Source organism: Castanea sativa, chromosome 3 (genome assembly GCF_040712315.1).
Source record: "Castanea sativa cultivar Marrone di Chiusa Pesio chromosome 3, ASM4071231v1".
Classification (NCBI taxonomy): Eukaryota; Viridiplantae; Streptophyta; class Magnoliopsida; order Fagales; family Fagaceae; genus Castanea; species Castanea sativa.
Window position 1 is genome coordinate 42,332,929 of NC_134015.1, and position 22,859 is coordinate 42,355,787.

General features: G+C 33.9%; 2 protein-coding genes and 1 pseudogene across 4 annotated transcripts; 1 reads left to right on the forward strand and 2 right to left on the reverse strand.

Moving 5' to 3' along the window:
- Window positions 1-228: 228 nt before the first annotated feature.
- Window positions 229-10,136, reverse strand: LOC142626915 (putative ABC transporter C family member 15). 3 transcript variants are annotated; one of them, XM_075800639.1, is made up of 10 exons: window positions 9,776-10,111; window positions 9,510-9,686; window positions 8,314-9,008; window positions 6,886-7,156; window positions 6,722-6,797; window positions 4,694-6,603; window positions 4,512-4,597; window positions 4,264-4,424; window positions 2,271-2,394; window positions 229-2,028 (listed from the first exon to the last, which is right to left on the reverse strand). In XM_075800639.1, exons 8-10 carry the CDS (start codon window positions 4,354-4,356, stop codon window positions 1,955-1,957), a joined length of 291 nt encoding a protein of 96 aa, XP_075656754.1. In that variant the 5' UTR covers window positions 4,357-4,424; window positions 4,512-4,597; window positions 4,694-6,603; window positions 6,722-6,797; window positions 6,886-7,156; window positions 8,314-9,008; window positions 9,510-9,686; window positions 9,776-10,111; the 3' UTR covers window positions 229-1,954. The 3 variants fall into 3 exon arrangements, 2 of the variants coding, with proteins under 2 accessions (XP_075656754.1, XP_075656753.1); XR_012842689.1 differs by lacking the exon at window positions 4,512-4,597 and having other exon boundaries at window positions 9,776-10,136; XM_075800638.1 differs by lacking the exon at window positions 4,512-4,597 and having other exon boundaries at window positions 9,776-10,109.
- LOC142628981 (ABC transporter C family member 3-like) lies at window positions 5,477-5,914 on the reverse strand. The gene has a single exon (XM_075802995.1). The coding sequence runs from the start codon at window positions 5,912-5,914 to the stop codon at window positions 5,477-5,479; it is 438 nt and encodes a 145-aa protein (XP_075659110.1).
- A 930-nt stretch (window positions 10,137-11,066) lies between the features above and the next one.
- LOC142629869 (receptor-like protein kinase FERONIA) lies at window positions 11,067-14,567 on the forward strand (annotated as a pseudogene).
- Window positions 14,568-22,859: the final 8,292 nt, after the last annotated feature.

The window sequence follows — 22,859 nt, forward strand, 5'->3', positions numbered from 1 at the left end:
ATCGATATACTCAATAGGGTCAATATCAAATGTGATTTCTTCTATTTTAATTTCCTTTCAAAACTGAAAATTAAAAAATAAAAATAAAAAGGACTAAGGAGTTATATAACGTTGAAATGAAGAGCATATTCTTAGTACGCAAAAATTGTCAGCTTGAATTCAGGAAAACAGATATGATAAATCCAATAAAGGAGAAGCAATGACTGTTAAAATTCTGGTCTCCATTCGATTTTTGTTTTATAATAATATTCCATACAGAACTAAAAGGTACAGAGAATACTGGAATCAAAGAATTATCAGTAGCAAATCATTCTTCTCCGTGACTTGGGATTTAGCAACTAGAGTTACAGTCTTGCAATCATTTTCTTCTTTGCAAAGACACTGGAGTTCCTTACTCAAAGACAATGGATAATCAATGCTCAGCACTGTTGGGCTTTGTGGAGCCTAGTTTATGTTTGATCCGGTTGACAACCTGACCCGATCCGACCCGAATAATGTTGCATGATTTTTAATGGGAGATTGTCTGTAGCCGCATTTTGAATTTTTTTCCTGATAATAGTGAAATCTTTACAACTCCCTGGACGTAGGCAAATTGCCGAACCACGTAAATAATGTCTTGTGCGTGTGATTATTTTCTTTGGGGTGTATTTTCTCTATTTTTTGTTTCTCATAGGTTTAGGAATTCGTGGAAATTCCCTACAAGCACATTGGTGTATGAATACGAGTAACTCTAATGGTATTGGTTTACAAGAAATCTCTATCAATTAAGCATGCTGGTTCAAGCAATGACAAAATCATAAATTCAATCAACTTGGATGCCGAAAATATTGGAGGCTTCTGCTTATACATTTACTGAGTTTGTTGGCTTCCAGTCCAGTTCCTTCTGGCCTCAATCATCCTCTATAGGAATCTAGGAGCTGCCCCCTACATTGCTGCATCATCTGCCACAGTTTTGGAGATGGTATGCAATGCACCTTTGGCCAAAATGCAAAAAAGGCTCCACTCAAAGATTATGGAAGCCAAGGCTGCAAGAATCAAAGTGGCTTCAGAAACTCTAAAGAGTATGAGAGCGTTGAAGCTGCATCCATGGTAACCCATGTTCTTGAAGAATCTCCTTTATCTGAGGGAAACTGGCTGAAAAGATACCTATTTTCTAGCTCAGTAGTGGCCTTTCTTTTCTAGGCTTCACCAACTTTTGTTTCTATTTTCACTTTTGGAATTTGCATAATATTGTACATACTGTTGATAGCAGGAACAGTCCCCTCTGGTTTAGCCACTTTCTGTGTTTTACAAGAACCCATCTACAACCTACCAGAGTTCATTTCAATGATGGCTCAAACAAAGGTCTCTGTTGATCGTGCCCAAGAGTTGGAGAAGATCAAAAGAAGATAAATTATCATACTTCCATAGATTCCAATATTGCTATTGAAATTGATATTGGGGAATATGCTTGGGAAAGTGATGAAAAAATACAGAGACCTACAGTCAGAATTATGGAGAATATGACAATATTGAAAGGTGCAAAGGTTGCAGTATGTGGTTCTGTCGGGTCAGGAAAGTCTATACTAGGTGAAATTCCAAGGATTTATGGGAGAGGAGGAATAGTTTATGGAAGAAAAGCCAGTGTCCCCAAGAGTGTTGGGATTCAAATAGTTACAATTAGGGAGAATGTCTTGTTTGGCAAAGAAATAAATAAGGCATTCTATGATGATGTATTGGAAGCTTGTGCTTTGAATCAAGATATCAATATTTGGCAAGGCAGAAATTTAAGTGTATTTGGAGAGAGGGGAATGAACATAAGTGGATGGAAAAAGCAGAGAATCCAACTGGTCAAGGCTATCTATAATGATGCGAATGTTTATTTCCTGGATGACCCCTTCAGTGCTGCTGATGCACTTGTTACATTAGTCAATTGGAGAATTCTCTCAAACAATAAGATGCTGTTCTCAACATTTCACAAATTCCATATCACCAATGCTTGAAGAACATTTATGTTCAAAATATAGGTAGCTGCCAGTCCTGCTAAGCCTGAGATGGATCATCAAGTGAATTAGTTAAGCGTTGATATTTAAAAGTAATCTGAAGATAATGTGTAGGTAGAAACATGCTTGATATGTGTAAATTTCCACACATTAACATTAAAGTGTTTTAAATTTGGGGAGACATAAGAGTTCAATTTCTTCCATTCTTTGAGTTTTATGTAGTTGTCAATTTCTGCCCACATTTTTGTAATTTACTTTATTAAGAACAAGAGAGACATGTAAACTTACTCGGGTCAACAGATGACCTTGACAGGCTCACCAAGATTATCAAAACAAGGAAGAAAATGAGGTTGAAGATAAAGTTGATCCAAATGCACAACCATTCCATTGTGGCAGAATTGTGAAAGGCTACCTGAGAATAAGCATTCAGAAAGGTGCAATGAACACCATGTTAGTGATGTAGCATGTTAGTTGTAAGAAATGTAAAATTTTTAAAGATTAAAAGAAAAAAAAATGCGTGCAACATATATTTTTAAAACTATAGTTAGATAATAAAAAAATATAATCTTTTTCATTACTGATTATGTGTAGTGTGATGTTGCTGTACATTTTCTTTCCAACTATATATAAGTTTGATCATAGCAGGTATAACTGGATATCAATGTGAAACACAATAGAATGTGAAAAAGGAAAAAAAAATAACAATAAATATCAGAATGCATGTCTAGGCATCAAAGTTGTAAGATCCCCAAACAGGCTAAAGGTTGGCTGAATAATTTAACACTCTTTTTCTTCCCTCTTCCGTGACATATGAGGAAAAAAATGGCATCTCCAACTGGAATATCTTACTGATTTGAATATAAATGCAAGGAAAGGAGAGATAGGAGATTATGAGAGGCAACTTATTCATGAACTAGGTAGCTTTTTCCCTATTCCACTGCCAGACACAATTGTTGGATTCATATTCAACCAGTAGGTATGTTAGAAACCTATCCAATAATCATATCCTTCTCTTGTCATATTTGAAACAAGAACTTCATGAACCTTGACATTTATGAGCCATGTGACACAACTGATTCAGTCTCATATGAGATTGTAACTTTATAACCAACATAATGCCAGACACAATTGAACAAAAGTCCCAGACACAAACAGTATTAGCTAAAAGTGTTTATGTTAACTAATTAATAGCTGTTACAGAAGAATGGGAAGAGAGAGATAGGGGTGGGGGAAGGCAGCGAATGTGGAAGCAAGATGAAAAATCAGACTTACAATGTGGAAGCAGAAGCACTTAACAATAATAGACTTGCAAATGTAAAAGAACAATAAGAAGAAAAATCACCACCTACTCACTCTTGAATGTCGTAAACCCAAATATGTAGACATTGATAATCCCATAAAGATTCAAAAACGTTTGCAGAAAAACAGGTAAGAAGCACAAGACATAAAATAAGAGTGGATGCAAAGAGAGTAACAACCTAATTATCAATAATCTTTCTTCATAAAACTATAAACTTTGGTCCCTTACAACCATCTGATCCAATATAGTACAAAATTTGAAAATAGATTCTATAAGATGTTCCAAAAGGCTCCTTGAAAAATAAGCAACCTACTTATGATACTATTCCAGCCAACCTTCATTTTGTTTTTTGGATGGGTAGAAATTCATTAAATGCAGGAACCAAAGGAGTATACAGGTTGTATACCCAACAATCCCTTACAAACAGTTACAAATACAATGAATAATTGAAATCAAATATTGAAGGTAGTCTACTCACATTTAAGGATAGCCAATAGCATAATGACCCTAGGAACTGAAATTTGAATCTCTCTAGAGATAATTAATGTTCTTCAAACATCCTCCTATTCCTCTCCCTCCATACATGCATTAAACAAAGAGCAACTTACATGCTCTATTTCTAAAAGTCTTAAAACTTTGATGGCATTGAAGCACTGCTTTCACCATCTTAGGCATCACCCTTTCACCCTAGTAGCTACAAATACAAATATAATAAACCCATAGCTACTGGACAATAATGAAGTAGCAAATGATCTACATTTTCAACACTATTTTTACATATTAGACACCATTTTTCCATCACCATGTCTTCTAATTAGATTATATATAGTGAGAATCTTTCCCCAAGCTACCTACCTTGGAACTTTTTAATTCTAGTTGTTCAAGATTCTATTTTCTCAGGACAATATACATTAGAAGCCTAAAGACAAATAAATTTGACATAAAGCAAATTGAATATGGTTATTCACATTTACTCATTACCTGAATAATCTCATCAGCAGCATAACGTGCATAAAGGGATCCCATTTCATGGATAAGACCCACTGCAAAAACCACAAGACCAACACTGTGCATGATATCCAGTCTAACAAGTTCACCATCTGGATCTGCAATCAGATCTTCATACTTTCACCTTTCATCACCTATCAAAATGTGCATTTAAAACCAAGTGATAAGCAGCTTGAGAGGCAATTTCAAGTTGGGGTTGGACAAGAATTCCAATAAATTACCAGAACAAGGTCAACAGCATCTAAAAATTCCACTTCATGAGTAGCATAGATGGCATAGGCTCTTGGGACAATAGTTGCAGGAAACACTTTTGCAAAAAGCATTCTATCTTTAATTGAAATACATCTAATGGTGCATGCAAAACAAGAATCAAGTTAATACACAATGATAAAATGTAACTTGCCTTGAACAAATACGTTCCGGTCTGCACATCAATAGGACTGAAAGGTCATCTAGAAAATAAACACTGGCATCAGTATATACAACTCTTGCCAGTGGATCCTCTGCTTTTTTCCTCCACTCAAGTTCATCCCCTCTCTCCAACTACATTCAAATCTCTGCCTAGCCAAATCTTGATGTCCTGGTTCAAAGCACATGCTTCCAGTATAACCTCATAACCTCATAATATGGCTTGTCCATTTCCTTGCCAAACAACACATTCTCTTTAATCATGCCTGTTTGAATCCAAGCACTCTGGGGCACGTAGGCCTTTCTTCCATAAACTGTTACTCCTCACTAGAAATCCATGGAATATCACCTAGTGTTGTAGAGAGAAGGCTAGACTTTTCTGATCCAACAGAACTACATACTGCAACCTTTTCACCTTTCAATACTCTCATATTTCTCCATAATTCTGATTATCAGTCTTTGTATTTTTTTCATCACTTTCCCAAGCATATTCCCCAATGTAAATTTCAACAGCAATGTTAGAAGCTATGAAAGTATGATTATTTATCTTCTTATGATCTTCCCCAATGAGCTATTGGATACGATCAATACAGGCCTTTGTTTGAGCCACCATTGAAATGAACTTTGATAGGTTGTAGATGGTTTCTTGTAAAACATGGAAAGTCGCTAAAGTAGGGACTGTTCCTGCTGTCAATGATAATATGTTCAATACTATGTATACGCCAAAAGTGAAAACAAAAACAAAAGTTGGTGAAGCCCAGAAGAGAAAGGCCATTGCTTAGCTTGCAAAGGGGTTTCTTTTCAGCCAGTTTCTCTTAGTTTCCCTCAGATGAAGGAGATTCTTCAAGAAGTGGATTGCCATGAATGCAGCTTCAACACTCTCATACTCTTCAAAGTTTCTGAATTCACTTTGATTCTTGCATCCTTGGCTTCCATAATCTTCGAGTGAAGCCTTTTTTTGCATTTTGGCCAAAGGTGTGTTGCATACCATCACCAAAACTGTTGCAAAAGATGCAGCCGTGGAGGGGGCACCTCCTAGATTCCTATAGAGGATGATTGAGGCCAGAAGGACCTGGACTGGAAGCCACCAAACTCCGCGAATGTATGAGCAGAAGTCTCCAATTTTTTCAGCATCCAAGTTGATTGAATTTATGATTTTGTCATTGCTTGAACCAGCATGCTTAATTGATAGAGTTTTCTTGTAAATCAATACCATTAGAGTTGCTCGTACTCATACAACAATGTGCTGAGCACCAATAGTCCATTATCTTTGAGTAAGGAACTCCACTGTCTTTGCAAAGAAGAAAATGGTTGCTTGAATCAGACCATAGTGGATTTCAATTAAAGAATGCATCATTATCACCAGAGGAACTTTCAACTTCTGTTTGCTGTAAAGGTTCTACTATGTCATTGTGTTTCCTAGAACAACTAGTAGGAAAAGCATTGAAACAAAGCAGTATTGCCAAAGGAAAGGGAGCAAAATCAAATATGTTAGGTTCTGGCAAAGGACTTGGCAAATCAATGGATTTGAAATGGGTGATTTTGTAAAGAGAGAATCAGAATCAAAGATGAAGAAAAAGATCCACAAGAGGATAAGGATTAATGGCCACCTTATGTCTTCACTTAGTGTTCTATTCTTTGAAAAGACTATAACTAAAGTTGCTAAGACCCAAGTCATGACTAAGAACACAGATTTGCTAGTGATAAATCTATGATTCCAATATTCATAAAAACCAAAACCAAGGTTCAAAATGACATTGCAGGTGGTGACAAGGAGGCATTGGTGATTTACACATGGTGGGTCTGTGAGATTTAGAAAAATGTCCTAGTTCTGAAGCACAAAATGGAGTAGAACTGGTACAGCTGTGAGGTGTCCACTGCTCCAATTTTCTCTATCTTCCACAACTGCATCCTTGCACAGATTCCAGAATGAAAAACCCAATTAGCAATACAAGATAGATGGTAAATTTTGATAAAGAGAGAGTAAAAGAAACTAGGAGTTATATTGCAACGTCTTACTTACTAATTTCTACACCTGGTGCACCAAGAAGCCTCTGATCTTGATTCACTATCATTGTGAGATTATACTTGTTGAGATCCTGACATATCAAGTTATCTTAGTTGAAAAAAATGCAAGAGGGAGAAGATTCATATGATTATTTTAAAATTGTGATGTCTAGTTCTAACCTTCCAAATCTTTTTATCCAAGTGCTGTTGCAAAGGATCCATATTACTAGAGAGAGGCTTGAATTTGCTCTGAAGATGATGAGGGCCAGGAAGCAACCAACCAAATTCCATGGATTTACCAGCAGAGGTCTCCAATTTTTTCAGCATGCATATTGATTAAACTAATGATTTTACTGTTTCTTAAACCAGCGTAAGAAGCCACCCGTATACCAATGTGATGAGCACCATAATGCCATTGTCTTTCAGTAAATGAATCCATCCACTGTGTTTGCTAAATACAAGATGAAACATATTATTGTTGTGACTTCATTTTATTGAGTTCATTTGGAACTACATATTATTATAGATATTTCTTAATTATGGAAAAACACACGACTTGTCCATATAGTTTGTGCTAAAAGTTACAGCGATCATGGCCATAGTATTTTATATACTAATATCACTTTAAAGTTTTAGAAAAATAATAGGAATTGTTACAGAAATAATGATGAGACATTTACGCTCAGTACGATAATCTTATATTCTTATTTTTTCAGACTTGATTATTTGTTGAAAGAAATAAAACCCAAATGTTTCGTTTTGGAATGTCTGATAAGTTTGCTTACAAGCATCTATCAGGAGAAAGGCTGAAGAAAGCCATGCTTTGTTGCAAGGTAGGAAACAAAGAAGAAAGCCACATTTGGTTGCAAGGAAAAGAAGTCAATATCTGGAAACAGTTATCCTCATTCTCTCCCTAAACGGAGCCACAGACATGCATATACAAACAGAATTATTTGAGTGCCTGCCATTTACTATCGCACCTGCAACCATGAAGACACAGCTTTTCTGTTCCTGGCCTTTATGGAAACGATTGAAACATCTATTTTCAATGTCCAGTCATTGATACAGTACAAGCAAGGCTATAAATGCTTGAATATAAGTATCAGTCTTGGTATCAAAGTCAGATAAACAAAGCTGTGCACACAAGCTCATACGCATGGAGTGCAGTTCAAAGCCATGTAAACTAAGAATTAACTAGCCTCTCACCATTCACAATGCTTCATTGTCATAGCATTGTAAACATGCTTCCAGTAGAATAAGCTATCCATTGCCAGTAAGAGCATGTTTTCTCCATTTTCCTTAGTCCTTTTACCATGTTGCTATAATTAAAATAGATTTATAATAAGTGGCTGAAGTTATAACATTTGATGACTCTAATTAATATAAGGATTTATGTTCAAAGAAATTTTTTTTACACCTAAACATTGAAATAACATTTATATTGCTGTGTTCAACATTACAAGTTCATCACCTCTGATTACCTACTAAAATATATACGAGTGTCTGTCCAGATTCCATAAAATAATGCCACGGTAAAAAAAAAAAACAAAAACAACAACAACAACTACTTCTTGACACACATACTTCATCCTGGTCAAACAAACTTACCACATAGACCACTCTGTTACAATCGTCAAGATTCGATGATGTTGAATGAAAACTTAGATAAAAGCTGTTGCATTCCTGATATGATCGATCCATATGTTGGCAATGCAACAATAAACCTGCTTCAAACCCTGCTGTTAAACTTATTTTCACTAAGTTCTATACGGTAAGTTGGATATCCAAGAAGATCATATTAATCCATCTCATTTTAGATGGAATTTCAGCACACAAGTTGGTGATGCAAGGCAAAGAAATCACCAAGGTCATCAAAATATACTGAAAGAAGGTCACTTATTGAAATTTGAAAATGTTCTTGTGTCAAACAAGCTCTAAGAAATACAAAATGAGTTGAAAGCAACAAATAACAAGCAGGATTTGTCTCCAATATAAGGTGAATCACAATGGATAGATCCAACCTAAATGGGACATTATCAATCTTTAACAAAAATATGTAATGTTAGATAAGTTTGCTTAGTAGCATCTATATGTGTTTCTGTATAGTGTATTTATAGTTCCACATGAATACATAGCCACACAAAACAACACATGCCAATGCAAATGATAGCATCGAACCTGAACAGCTGAGACCTGTGATCCACATAATGCATCCTTTTTGTTTGAGTAATTTTTGTTGATCAACTTTTCCAACCGCACATATCCTGCCAGTTAATGTTGGTCGATTTTCCATCGGTGGATAACTGCCAGTTAGAAACCTGGACCATTACAATCAAAACTACTTGCTACACACTTGGGCACTTCAGAGTTTAATTTACAGTATATAAATTTTTTTTTTTTTCAAACAATCTTTTTCTCTTACTTCCTCAACAACCAAACAATCCACAAAAACAAATTCATAGCCAAATTTAAATCAATCAAAATCAATAGCCAAATTCACACCCCAAAAAATAAGTTTCAATTTTTTATCCTTTTCACAGGAATAAATAGCTATGAAAAATTGTTAACAAAAAAGTAAACGATTAGTAATTGTTCAAAAATTAATTAATTGTCTCTATGTATTTCCCATACCTGAAAAGACCAAAGAATACAAACATTGTGTTAATTTCAACTTGGTTGAATACTAAAAGAACAACAATAAAAACCAAATTTTGTTTATCTCAAACAAGCAACAAAAAAATGGGAAATCAAAATTTCCAAAAAAAAAAAAGGTCAACATAGAAATTAGAAAGTTTCAGCATTACCAGCATGGCCATTGGTGAACTTGTCGTCCAAATCATCCAGCTGAATTGGCATCATGCCCCTCGATTGCAAGTTCATGAGCAGCAACATAGGCTTGTTTGGTTTGATTTGACATTGCACAAGTCCTTAAAGATTTCTATGTGCTAGATGATGCCAGCACAGCCACCAAATCCCATGTACTAGAAACAAGATGAGATAGAATAGACTCAGACACAGAAATAAGTTAAGGCAGGTGAAGCTAAATTACTAGAATAAAAACTGATCATACCAATCCTCTAATGAACTGGAAACTGATCAACTGACTTAAATAATGAAGGATTGTCACTATCATCCTCTTCAGCATAGTGAGCATCACGTGCAATCAAAGATAAGCATCTTGAGTACATAAAACACTGCCAAAGCAATAGTTACATTCTTACCAAAGTTGATGGTCAAGAGTCCAACAGAGAGCAACCAAACAACCTTGGCAGCTGAGTTACATAACATGATTGATACTTATAGACGAATTTTAACTTCTCTGATAAGAGGTAATGGTAAGAAACGAAGAAAATTATTCAAAGCAAACAAATCCACATGTGAACCCCATGTGGATTCATTCAAGGCCATTTATACCAAAACCGAAAGAAGAACAGAGATGCCATTGCTATGCCATTGTATCATTTAACAAGTTTTATTCTTAAATTGAGTAAATACAAAAACACAGAGAATCTGAAGTGACTTGAATTAACTTCTAGTAGGCCCATTGAAGTTTGAAATTACGAGTAATAGGAGGATACATTGCTCACTCTCAGAAGAAGAGGTGGTTCAGGAATACATGTGAATGAGTCTGATTCATGCACCTGAATATGAATGTTTTTTTTTTAAATATATAATTCATATTGGGTTGGGATGCATGTCCACTCTCGGCTTTTCCCTACAAAAACTTTGTACTTATGGATTAACCATCATATATATAATAATTGAAGTTGAGAGGGCTATTGACCAATTGGTTGACAGCACAGCAATTAACGTTATCACTTGGATTTTATCATCATTGAAGCCTGAATGTTATTACCGATTTTAACTTTTGTGAGTACTGAGTAATATATGCGAAGGAAACTCTGATTCTAAAATAACTTGAACTTTGCCTTACGGTTGAAAACAAAACGGTATACGTGAGTTTTATTAATTGTTGTGTATACACACGTATGTTACGGGTAATTACCAGTTGTAAAATAGTTTATAATAAAATTGGCATTTAGAGTTTATCATTTTCCTTGTTTTTAAATTTTAAAAAAAAAAAAAAAAAAAAAAAAAAGAGTTTATCACAATTTCACCACTCTAAAATATTCTAAGTACCCCAGATTCGCGGAAACCCCTTGAAAAAGTAAAAACTCTCTCAGCATGACCGCGGCCAAAAGCAACCATAAATTCTCCCTCTTGCAACTTCACTCAATGATATCTATGGTATTGTTATTCTCATGAATACCACAAGCAACCTAGTAGTCCCAAACACCACCCGCGTATATTGATACAGCATTTACAACTCCCTACAAACCTACAATTATTTGTGTAGACAACATGATCAAACAATCAATACTACCTTCTCATCTCTAATTTTCTATCAATTTGTTACGGTCAATAAACTCAAACAATCAATACTACCTTCTCTCTAATTTTCTATCAATTTGTTACAGTCAATAAACTCTTGCTCGGTTGCTCCCATGAAGAACCACTCACTGCTGACACCTATATTCTTCATCTTCTGCCTAGTTTTCATTTTTTGTCATTTCACAGTCGCTACTTCGACACCCCCTTACAAAGCTGTTGATCATATAGCTCTCAACTGTGGCACTTCTGGAAACTCATATCCTCCCGATGGGCGTAACTGGACCGGAGAGATAGGTTCTAAGTACGGTCCCACAGAAGAAAACAACAAATCTACTTTCTCTGACGCCCAAACCCACAGCTCCGTTGGGATTATCCCCTACACGACAGCCCGTCTATCATATTTCCAGTTCACATACGCGTTTCCGGTGACTGCTGGACCCAAATTTGTTCGGTTGTACTTTTACTCGGCTTCTTACTCGGGTTATGAAAAGTCTAAAGACTTTTTCACTGTCAAAGCAGGTTCGTTCACCTTACTTGGAAACTTTAGTACTTCTGATTCAATGGAAAGCAAGAATTTTTTCAAGGAGTTCTGCATCAATGTTGAAGAGAATCAGACATTGAAGTTAACGTTCATCCCCTATTCTAGTGATTACTATGCTTTCATTAATGGAATTGAGATAGTCTCCATGCCCATAGACCTGTATTATAGCCAAAAGATTTCATCAAAGAGGATTGGGTCCCCCAATACGTCGCCCAAGCTCCTCAATTCTACATAAACTACAGCATGGCACTAGAGCTGGTTGATCGATTAAACGTGGGCGGGAGCTTGGTACCACCAATGGAAGACACTGGCATGTTTAGAGAATGGTCTGAGGCCGTAGATAAACATTCGTGGAGTGTCGGTGTAATCCCTCGTGATCCATCTTTGAAACCCAAATACTCAAAAATACCAAATTACACTGCACCTGATCCTATCTATCAGTCTGCAATAACAATGGGTCCGAATAGAGCCAAGAACAAGCAGTCTAATTTGACATGGGGATTACCTGTTGATACGGGATTCAAATATCTGGTGAGGCTCCATTTCTGCGAAGTAGAGTCCAAAATAAACGCCACTGGCAATAGGGAATTCGCCATCTATATAGATTATCAGCTAGCTGAAGATAGGGCCGATGTAATATTGTGGACTGGCAGTAACGATACGCCTTACTACAAGGACTACGTAGTAATGATCCAAAACAAAGGTGAGGACACGCATCAGCTTTCCATTGATCTACAACCTAGAACATCAGAGGGAACTTTGATCGATGCCATTTTAAACGGTGTGGAAGCGTTCAAATTGAGCAACCCAGATGGCAATCTTGCCAGACTACATATGGTGCCTCCACAGCTGGATCAACAACCTCCTACAGCAGCCAACGAGTCCAAGACAAAGAAGACAACGTTCATTGCCATAGGAAGCGGTGTGGGCTTATTAGTCGTGCTCATCCTAGTGTGTTGCATGTTTCTCTGTAAACTGAAGAAGACCAAGCGCTATGGTTCTTACCATCCACTAGCAAAGTGGTGGTGTTGGTCTAGGCCAGATCCTCACAAAAGAGAGTTCTCAAGGAGAACAGCATCATCACTACCTGGAGAACTATGCCGCTACTTCAGACTAGATGAAATCAAAACAGCAACCAACAACTTCAATGAAGATTTAATTATCGGTGTAGGTGGCTTTGGCAATGTTTACAAGGGTCTTATTGAGCAAGGTAATGTATAATCCCATGATTGTCAGTTATTTTTAGTTTTTTTACCCCGAGTTTGTCCTAATTGTAGTTATATATACTAGGAATTCTAATTTCATATAATGAAGATTACTTATACCATATTTTGTTGAGTTGTTAAATAATTTGATCAAATCCTGCTTGTATCCCAGTTCCTATGCTTATTGGACAGGGCCATATATGATGAAGGAAAAATACTATCTTCCACTCATTTTACATCTATTAATTGTTTTACACAATATTCACAATTGATGTACTAATGTACACACTTTATAAGACTAAAAGAAAATGTCCACTTTTAAAAAGGTCGATGATAGAGTATAATTACTCATATGTGAACTGTAAACATGTGATCATCTTGTCAGATTTTAGGAAATGTCTTCGCATATTATAGTTTTCAAATAGCGTATGAACTAGACATAAGTCATATATATCGTTTACACTCCATAATACAAGAGTGGTGCTAGGGACAGTACAAAATTTAATGCATAAAATATACAAACTAATGTATCCTCAATTACATAAAACCAATTCCAACACTTATTCATTAAATTATTGAAATCCACCAACATATTCTTTGCCACATTTCTTAGGCTTTAGAAACACAATAATAAAATATTTCATCCTTCAGGTAATATGATGGTGGCAATCAAGCGCATGAAACAGGAATCTCGACAAGGTGCTCATGAGTTTATGACAGAGATCGAGATGCTTTCTCAACTTCGTCACGTGCACCTTGTGTCTCTCATTGGATACTGCAATGATGAGGGTGAGATGATACTTGTTTACGAGTACATGACAAATGGTACCCTCCGCCACCACCTCTATGAGACCCTTAACGATCCCCTCACCTGGAAACAAAGGCTCCAGATATGCATAGGAGCTGCACGTGGTTTGCACTACCTCCACACTTGTAAAAAGCACCCTATTATCCACCGTGACGTGAAGACAACAAATATTCTATTGGATGATAAATGGGTATCCAAGGTTTCGGATTTTGGATTGTCCAAAATGGGTTTGGATAACAGTGCTGTTAGTACCCTAGTAAAGGGGACATGGGGGTATTTGGATCCAGATTATGCAAGGCGCCAGCAATTAACTGAGAAATCTGATGTGTACTCATTTGGTGTAGTGATGTTTGAAGTGTTGTGTGCTCGAAAAGCACTGAATCAAAGACTCAAAGAAGAGCAACGACATTTGGCAAGTTGGGCTCGAAAATGTATTGAGAATGGGACCATCAGTCAAATCATTGATCCATATCTAACGAACAAGATAGCACTAGAGTGTTTCAAGGTATACGTGGAACTTGCAGAGAGTTGTGTAAGTGATCATGGAATCCAACGGCCCACGATGAATGATGTGATGGAAAAGTTGGAGTTTGCATTAGAGCTCCAAGAGCATGCAGAAGTGACCAAGGATAACGATTCAGAAGTGGTATCATTTCGTGTTGCCACTGACAATGGAGCTCCTTGGAACAACAGTGTTTACCATGGACAAGTGTTGGGGTCGACTAGTGGAACTGAGTTAAGTACAATTAGTACTGGATTAAGTTACCCAAGTCTTGATTCTGTTACTATTAGTATCACAAGTCTAGATGTTTCCTCGAGCACTAAAAACAGTATTTCTTAAGCTTTATAATTATTGTTTGGCTAAAGTGCAAAGTTTACTTTCTAAATTTGACTAAAATTCATTTTAGTCTTTGAACTTTACTTTCGTTCAATTGAATCTTCTAAATTTCAAAATTATTTAATTCAGGCATTTTTTTTTCTAATTTTGTTAAAAATACTGTAATGAAAATGTGTTTTTTGAAAAAAAAAATCTTAAATAAAAAAGCTATAAATTTTTTTTATTAATTTTATAGCTCTTTTTAATGTGAAAATAATATTTTTGCAAGGGAAATTTTAAAAAAAAATTAGAAAGAAGACCTGAATTGAATAAATTTGAAATTTAGATAACTCAATTGAATGAAAGTAAAGTTGGAGAACTAAAATGAATTTCAGCCAAATTTAGAGAGTGCAATTTACATTTAGCCTTATTATTTTGTCTTTCTAAAGTCATAAATAGTTATAATATGGTGTGATTATTGACTTATTGTTCTAGAAAAGGAAATACTTAGAAGAAGAAAAAAAATACTATGAAGTCAAAAAATTTCCCTTTTGCTTTTTCTGCAACAGTACCAAAGATGTTTCTCTAATGAGTTGAAATTAAGACTTCTTGATTAAAGGGGGGGGGGGGGACAATTAATTGACTTTTTTATAACGGCACAAGGGATTTGAACTAAGTGAAATTTTTTTTTTAATTTAAATATAAATTTTGTCATATTAATATAAACTTTTTATTTTTATTTTGTTTTTCTAGAGCAAAATATCTATATCTTTTAAGATGGAGAAACTTCTCGGTTCGCACAGATACAAAAAAGATAAAGGCTACCATTGCTTTGGATGATTTAACTTATCTTTCAGTGTAATAACTTATGAGTTCGTCTTCCACATGTATTTGTTGAATCTGATTTTAAACTTGTGCAAGCTAATTCGATTTAAACTTTATTACTTATTCTAAGGAACTCATATTGTTACTAATCTTTTCATGGTAAATGCGTATCTGCTTGGAGTTTTTCTAAAAATTTCAGTGAAGAAGTTTTGTGATATTCTGAATTGTTTAGAAAAATAATTACGAGGAGCTTCAAAACTATGATTATGCTTTCACTTAATGTATATTCTTTAGGTTGTTGGAATATATTCCTTGCAGCATGACACTTTGTTTCTCATGATGGTTTCGGTAGGATGGCAATGGGGTAAGACATGGCCAAAAGATGGGATCTTCATTCCCGCCTCACATGATTTTGTTTTACCTCATTCCCACATAACAAGAAAAAATTTCAAGCTCCATCCCTGCCCCATTGGGGTCCCGCAAAGCCCGGCCCCATCCCGTAAAACTCTACTTCTTATTAACTTGCCCCCATAACTATTACAATTTTTTTAATAAAACTTGTTTCATAATAAAAATATTTTTGAAATTACAACTAAATTTATCCCATATCAAATCAGACTAATTTTAGCAAAAACTAAATAATATTATCTGAGTGTTTTATAAGACAATATCACAACAAAAACAAAAATCTTATAGTATAACACATAACAAAATAGAGGAAGAGAGCTATGTTGGATAGAATAAAATAAATTAATATTGATATGTTTGTTTAACTAGTAGAGTTTTAGGGTATGAAAAATTTACAATTATAACATTTATCAATGCAGGGCAAGAATAGGGCAAGGTGGGTCTAAAAAGTTTAAACACATTCCCATTATGCTCCACCACCTTTGCTGAATGGGCAAAACTAGCGCAGGACAAAACATGGAGGGGCAAGTCAAGTGTGGTGGGGCAAAATTGTCATTCCATGCTCATCGAATCTATTTGAATTTCTAAGATAAAACATTTACATATACCATGAACATTGATTTTAATGACCAATGTTACTATTAATGTTGATATTAAAATAATAATATAAATTTTTTTTTTTGAGAAACGTAATACAATTATATTTGGTTCTAAAGCATATTTTAAATTATCGTCTTACATGCGCATGATGCCCAGTTAAAGGATATCTAACACCAAATGATATTTTTAACGAATAATTAATTCTGCAAAGAGAGAATAATAATAATAATAATAAAGCTAGAAAAAAAAATGACATATGTTGGATTTTTTTTTTAACATATATCGGACTTGCCTAATGGTTTGATTTAGTGAAACAAAAAAGACATCTACATTTATTTACTAATATTTTTAAATCAATTAATTATTAAAACAACAATTAAATAAATGATTAAAATGTCTACAGTATTTCTTCGAGGTTTTCTTTTTGGTTACGGTTCCTATAACGTAGGTGGTATGAACCTTCATTTCTTTCATCTTTTACAAGGGTAAAGAAAATATCATAATAATTGAGAGGTGCGTGACTTTTTGTCTTTTTTATTATCTATCCACAAGAGACTTTTCTACTAGAAAAAGCCAAACCGTGACCACAATAACGGGCCATACTTCATAAATCATAAATGAGAGTAAATGAGACATTTTGGAATTTTGAATGCGAAAAGACCATCATGAGACAAAATTAAATGTTGGCAAGACTTTTCTGGACCCACAATCACAACACTTGATCTTAGCCGAAAGGCTGAGAAAGGTATTGGACCCACAATCACGGACTAGGGTACTCTCTCTCTGATACTTCCAAGAAGAAGCTCTAAACAACTTTTCCAATGGAAAAAAGTTTCTTTCCCATGGGCCGTAGACTAATTGTATTCCATCTTCACATGTGGTGTAAGGTCATGGTTTCATACATCTATCAACTATTCCTTTCCATTTCTTGATGTGAAATGTCTCACATGACACATATTAGGGTAAATACTACAACACACGTTTTGTAAATGAAAAAGTCTGGTGTCACAACAAAAGGTATAATTTGTGCCATGATTCGTTCAAGTGACGAGTTGTGACTGATGAAAATGTGTTTTCACATGGACCTATCATCACCCTTCTATCACATGGCGAGTTATGACACAAGTTGTACCTTTTGCTATGACACTAGAATTGTTTTTAGTAAATAAATAACACTTATAAAAAGCATTGAAATATGTGAGTTTCAATTTCAATGCATTTTATTCATACGCGTAAACTTATGTATAATAGGATCTGCATAATAAACATCAACAATTATATTATACAAATGTGAAAGAGTACGAAGACTGAAATATGAAATGATCAAAGCTTAAATCAAAATATCAATAAATGTGATCAGTGTCAAAACAATAATATAATTAATAAATAAATATTTAGTTAGTTATTATTTATTTATTTATATATTAGAGAAATGTTAAGGACACAACAAAATCTTACAATATCTTCACAATAATCTATTTTGAACTGTTGTGAATTTGGGTATAATTTTATTTTAATATATGGTAAATTGACATCTCAACTTTGCTGAAAAAATATTGTGAGATTTTTTATTACAATACTCTATACATTATGTTTAAAAATGAAGAATTATCTTGTAAGATAACAAAATTTAGGTTTAATTATATATTTAGTGTTGGTTTGGGTTCAGCTTTTTGGCTAACTTGTAGCTTTTATGTACAAATTTTTAAAACCTCCATTTTTCTTCACTTTTTGCAACTTTTTTCGAAATACAAAAATATTTTGGCACACTCTCAATAAATATAAATATATATATATAGTAAAAAACTAAATAAACTAATCCCAAAAGCACGCTTAATCCTCAACTTTTATCACATATTTTAAGATGGTATTCATCTTTTGAAATGTTTCTTTTTGTTGTTAATTCTTGCTACAATATGTGTAATATTATAGATATAACAAAAAGTTACAACAACTTCACAATATTCTCAAATTAGGACGCCAATTCACACGAGCCTTCCACAATCTCTAATTTAAATTATATGGCATACTAATTTGAAAATGATGTAAAATTATTCTAACTTTTTTATTTTTTTGGTTGTGCTCATTGCATTCTATTTGCATAGTTCTTTTCCACTCAAATAACACCAAGAAAACTTTTAGGCTTACATCATAGATATTCTTTTTCTTTGGCCCCCAAAGCTAGACTAGTCTTTAATAATTCATCCCATGCCCCATTTCTTACCCATACACTATCTATGTGATTATTGATTTTATGAATGGTCATTGTCCTCACTTGACAGGGGTGACTTTCAGAGCTTATATCGAATAAGCAATGAGGATGGGTTCAAAATCATTTCCCATCAAAGTTGGGCGATATTATGCATGGGTTGGGAGATTCCCTTTCCAAGCATCTACCTCCAACTTATGTCATTACTTTTCCACTTGTTGAAAGCTTCCAAACAATTTTGACGGGGCCATCCTATCTGCAAGCAATGGATACAGTTAGACCTGGTAAATGGTTTGGTTCAACCAGCTTCAGGTTTGATTCAGTTGGGCTTAGAGAAGCGAGTTAACTTAAATGGTCTTTCAGACCTATTACACTTATTTGATTTTTCACAAATCGAATTTACTTGTATCTTTTTTATTTGTAAAAATTAAAAAAGTTTAAATATATTCTGCTTACTTCTTTTTAATAAAAATAAGAAAATAATGATGTCGCAGAAGCCAGAAGAAAGCACACATGATATTCTCTTTTATGGAATGGAAACTAAGTTGTTAGTTTCTGGTATTAAACCTCGAATCTATAAGGGGTTCCTTGAAACAACAATGTGATAAACTGGAATCCACAACAGAGAAAAGTTTGAGAAAAACTCTACAATTTTATTGATAATAATTTGTTTTTGCCTTTAGAGGCTACAAAACATATAAATACTAAGAAAATAAAACCCTAGAACGATTAGAAAACATCTCAAACCCTAATTCGCACTAATTACAAAATTAGGTGGCAAAACACCGAATTTTACCAAAAATAGGAAAATTGAGTTAAATGCAAAATTATAAAACTAGTAACCTTAAGGGTCGTCCCAACATAGACATGACCGTATTTTGACTTATAAACTAAAAGTTATTAAGGAAAAACAAAGATTATTATAAATAGCAAAAACACTGTTTTTGGGCCCTTAATGAAGGAATTTGCCTAAATTTAAGCAATGCTCGAGATAAATCGAGTTTGAATTAGAATTCCATTTCTATTCAACTTGCCAAATTTCATGCAATTACGACACTATTGCCCCGATAGCCTCTACTGACACCCCTTTTTAATCTTGTGTTGTAAATTTTGATGCCCTTGCTGCTCCAAGAAGGCACGTGTTGTCTGTTCTACATCAAACAAAGACTTGAAATAATACATAAATAAATAAAATAAGAAATAAAGTCAATAGAATAATAACTAGAATTTTTAATTTTACCAAAAAATAAATAATCATGGTAAGATTATGTATGGATTGCATAGGATAGTTTTTGCTTAAGCCATGTAATTTAAAAATATTTAAAAAGAGTTTTAAAAAGACAATAATATCATATTATAGAAAATTATTAAACACTAAAAACATATTATACAAATTCCATGTAAGATAAAACTTTGACACATTTAATATTCTTTTTTAAATAGTAAATTTTTACAATATAAATATTTTAGCATTTTTATGTACTATGAATCACTAAAGAAAATTAGATATAAAAATCGAAAACAAATAAGATAAACGCGTAATTGAAACTTCTTGCTATAGTTTCTTTAACATACATGTTCATATTTTTGTTAGAGAATTTAGAAAATTATTTTCTTTATCATGCATTTTCACTTTTTTTTTTTTTAAGGTCAAGTAGAAACAAACTCAAAAATTGTGGGTGTTTTCAATTAAAAAAATTATCGTCCAACAGTTGAATGCAATAAGAGATGATAGTTGGAAAGTGTTGGTCTTGACAAAGGGAGATCAAAGATCAACAGATCAATCCCAAAATGCCAAATTCCTAATTTTTCAAAATCCCTAGATAGTGTATTTCTAGAGATTAGTGAAGTTATGGGGTTCTTAACTTAAAAAATTAATGAACTCATTTACTAAACTAGATCCTAGAGTTTGTTGAAACTCAATCTCTTTAATTTTACTTGAAATTTAAAATAAGTATATAGTGCTGGAAAGTTATTTTGACAGGTATCTTTTGAATGTATATATATTTTTTCTATATAAATATGATAAAATTTATATTAATAATATCTGTTTTATGATAATTGTTTTTTATCATTTAGGTCAAAATACCAACTAGTATTTGATAGACATTAATTGATTTTGGTGGAGGTGAGTTTTGAACATAAATCTTTTATTTGATGACAAAAAATTTACCAATGAAATTGATTAGAACCCAAAAATATCTTTGGAATATTGTTCGAATGGCAAGTGGCGCACATGCATAAACATTATTGCAACGTAGTATCCAAAAATCTCGCGCGTAGCACAAATTCTCTATTTCCTTCCAAACATTACTGGACAACTTGCTTAGGACTCATTATTTTTTTCTGCTGAATAAATTATTTCATTAGAAGAAAAAACAAAATACATATCAAATACAAGGACAAGGACAGAAGCCAAAAAGAGACTAGCACATCTTACTCTTTAGGAAAAACCTAAGAGGGTATGGAGGAGATGGGAACAGAACCAAGCATTACAAGATGCTGCCCAATAAGCTAGATTATGAGGAAGCACTTGGTCATCTTTGAGATCTTATATCCAAACTCTAGTTGGCTTCCTCCTTGCTGCCTTGAGTTTGAGGAGGATGTTAGCATATAGCTTAGTCTAGCCTATCTCATCGGGCTTAGTCCAGTATATTGTACCTGTAGTATACTCATATTATTTGTATGTCACACATACTTAGCCTATATCTCTTTACTGTACAGTGTTTAGATAGAATATACATCAATATACAGACTATTCAATCTTTCTCTCTCTCACTTTATATTCTTGACAATTAACAAAAGCTCCCAATTCAAATGGATTTCTTCATTGATTACCTTTAATGTGAGATGGGAATCCTCTTCAAACAAAACATAGATGAAGTTAAGTCTAGATGCTTTAGATACAGTTAGCATGGCTGCTTTACATTTTGGCCATAGAATACTTACTAGTGTTTCAACTTTCAAAACATACGTGGATGCACATACTAACATCAGTGATACATTTATCTGAATAAGACTATATATATGAGATGGGTTCAAGCTACACTTGGTGTAATTCTTGTAAAGTTACTCATTTTTTATACCATAGATTCATAAGAGATCTAACAACTAAAAAAATATCATTAAATGCTATTGGTTTCCATCACATTCGTAATTAATACTAGCATTTTCTCTCTCCTTTTTTTTTCACTTGATTAAAGGGTACACTGCCATTTTAACAACTCGCATTTTTATACTTGAAAAAAAAAGAAAAAAAAAAACTATACGAGACAAATATCTTGAGGCTCCTTTTCACATAATTAGGTCAGTGCCTCTATCTCTATTGTTGTGTTTTTGCCTTCATATTTTGGTGTGTTAACCAACCAATTAAGTACTAATAATAGATGGCCATAGGAAAACAATAATATATTGTATCAAAGCACAGCCTCACAAGTCTTATATAGATCTACATAAGGAATCAACTATAATGGAGAATAAGCTCATACTTCCTCCATCCCAAATTTTTTGGCCCCTTATTCTGTTTTGTGATATTTCAAAATATAGTCCTCTTTGAAAATTCAATATATGTGTTAGGTTCTATGTGTATAAGTTTATTGGCAAACATTTGAACATAAACTTGTCTAGATATAGATCATAGTGTCTATAGGTAAGATTGGGCAATGCTTAAGATGATGTTAATAAATGTACAAGAGCAAAAAGGTTACTGGTTCAAGAATAGAAAATTCAATAGTTTCGACCGATCGAAACTTAACTTCAACCGATTGAGAGTCAATTTTCCAAAATCAATATTTCAACCCATTCAGCCCATTAAGTGATTAGGGTTTCACTCCAACTACACTTAATACTTAAGTGAAACCCTAATGCACATTTACTAAGATTTTGGAGTTGCTCTTTTAAGATCTAATAGGTTTTGTACCTTCTGCTCTTTCAAGGTTCTATCGGAGATCACATACATACTCATTGAACCGGTGGAATTAAGTTGCTAAGCTTTAGCTAACAAGTGTACTATAGATCTAAAGCTTCAATGGGATTTTATAGTGCATGGATTGGAGGTTCATGTTGTAGCAGTTCACTATAAAGAAAGTCTATAGGATTTAGAGCTCAATTTGATAACTGAACTTAGACTTATTACGAATTGTTATTTTTTTATTGTAAATCTCCATCTTATAATGAAACTATTACCTCAAGATTGATTAGGTCAAGTCCCCCAGGGTTTTCCTTTGGAACAAGTTGTTTCATAAGGTTTCCTGAGTCATCATATCTTGTGTCATTTACTTTTCCGTTGTGCATATATGTTTAAGTAATTGTTTAACTCATGGTGTGCATAATCGATCTAATTAACAACT

Excerpts from the sequence above, each read along its gene's own strand:
- LOC142626915 (XM_075800639.1), bottom strand. The coding sequence starts at position 4,356 with ATGCACAGTGTTGGTCTTGTGGTTTTTGCAGTGGGTCTTATCCATGAA. Across the intron at positions 2,395-4,263 it reads CTGCTGATGAGATTATTCAG|GTAGCCTTTCACAATTCTGC; the intron begins GTAATGAGTAAA and ends GCTTATTCTCAG. Across the intron at positions 2,029-2,270 it reads AAGGTCATCTGTTGACCCGA|GCTTAGCAGGACTGGCAGCT; the intron begins GTAAGTTTACAT and ends GATCCATCTCAG.
- LOC142628981 (XM_075802995.1), bottom strand. The coding sequence starts at position 5,914 with ATGGTATTGATTTACAAGAAAACTCTATCAATTAAGCATGCTGGTTCA.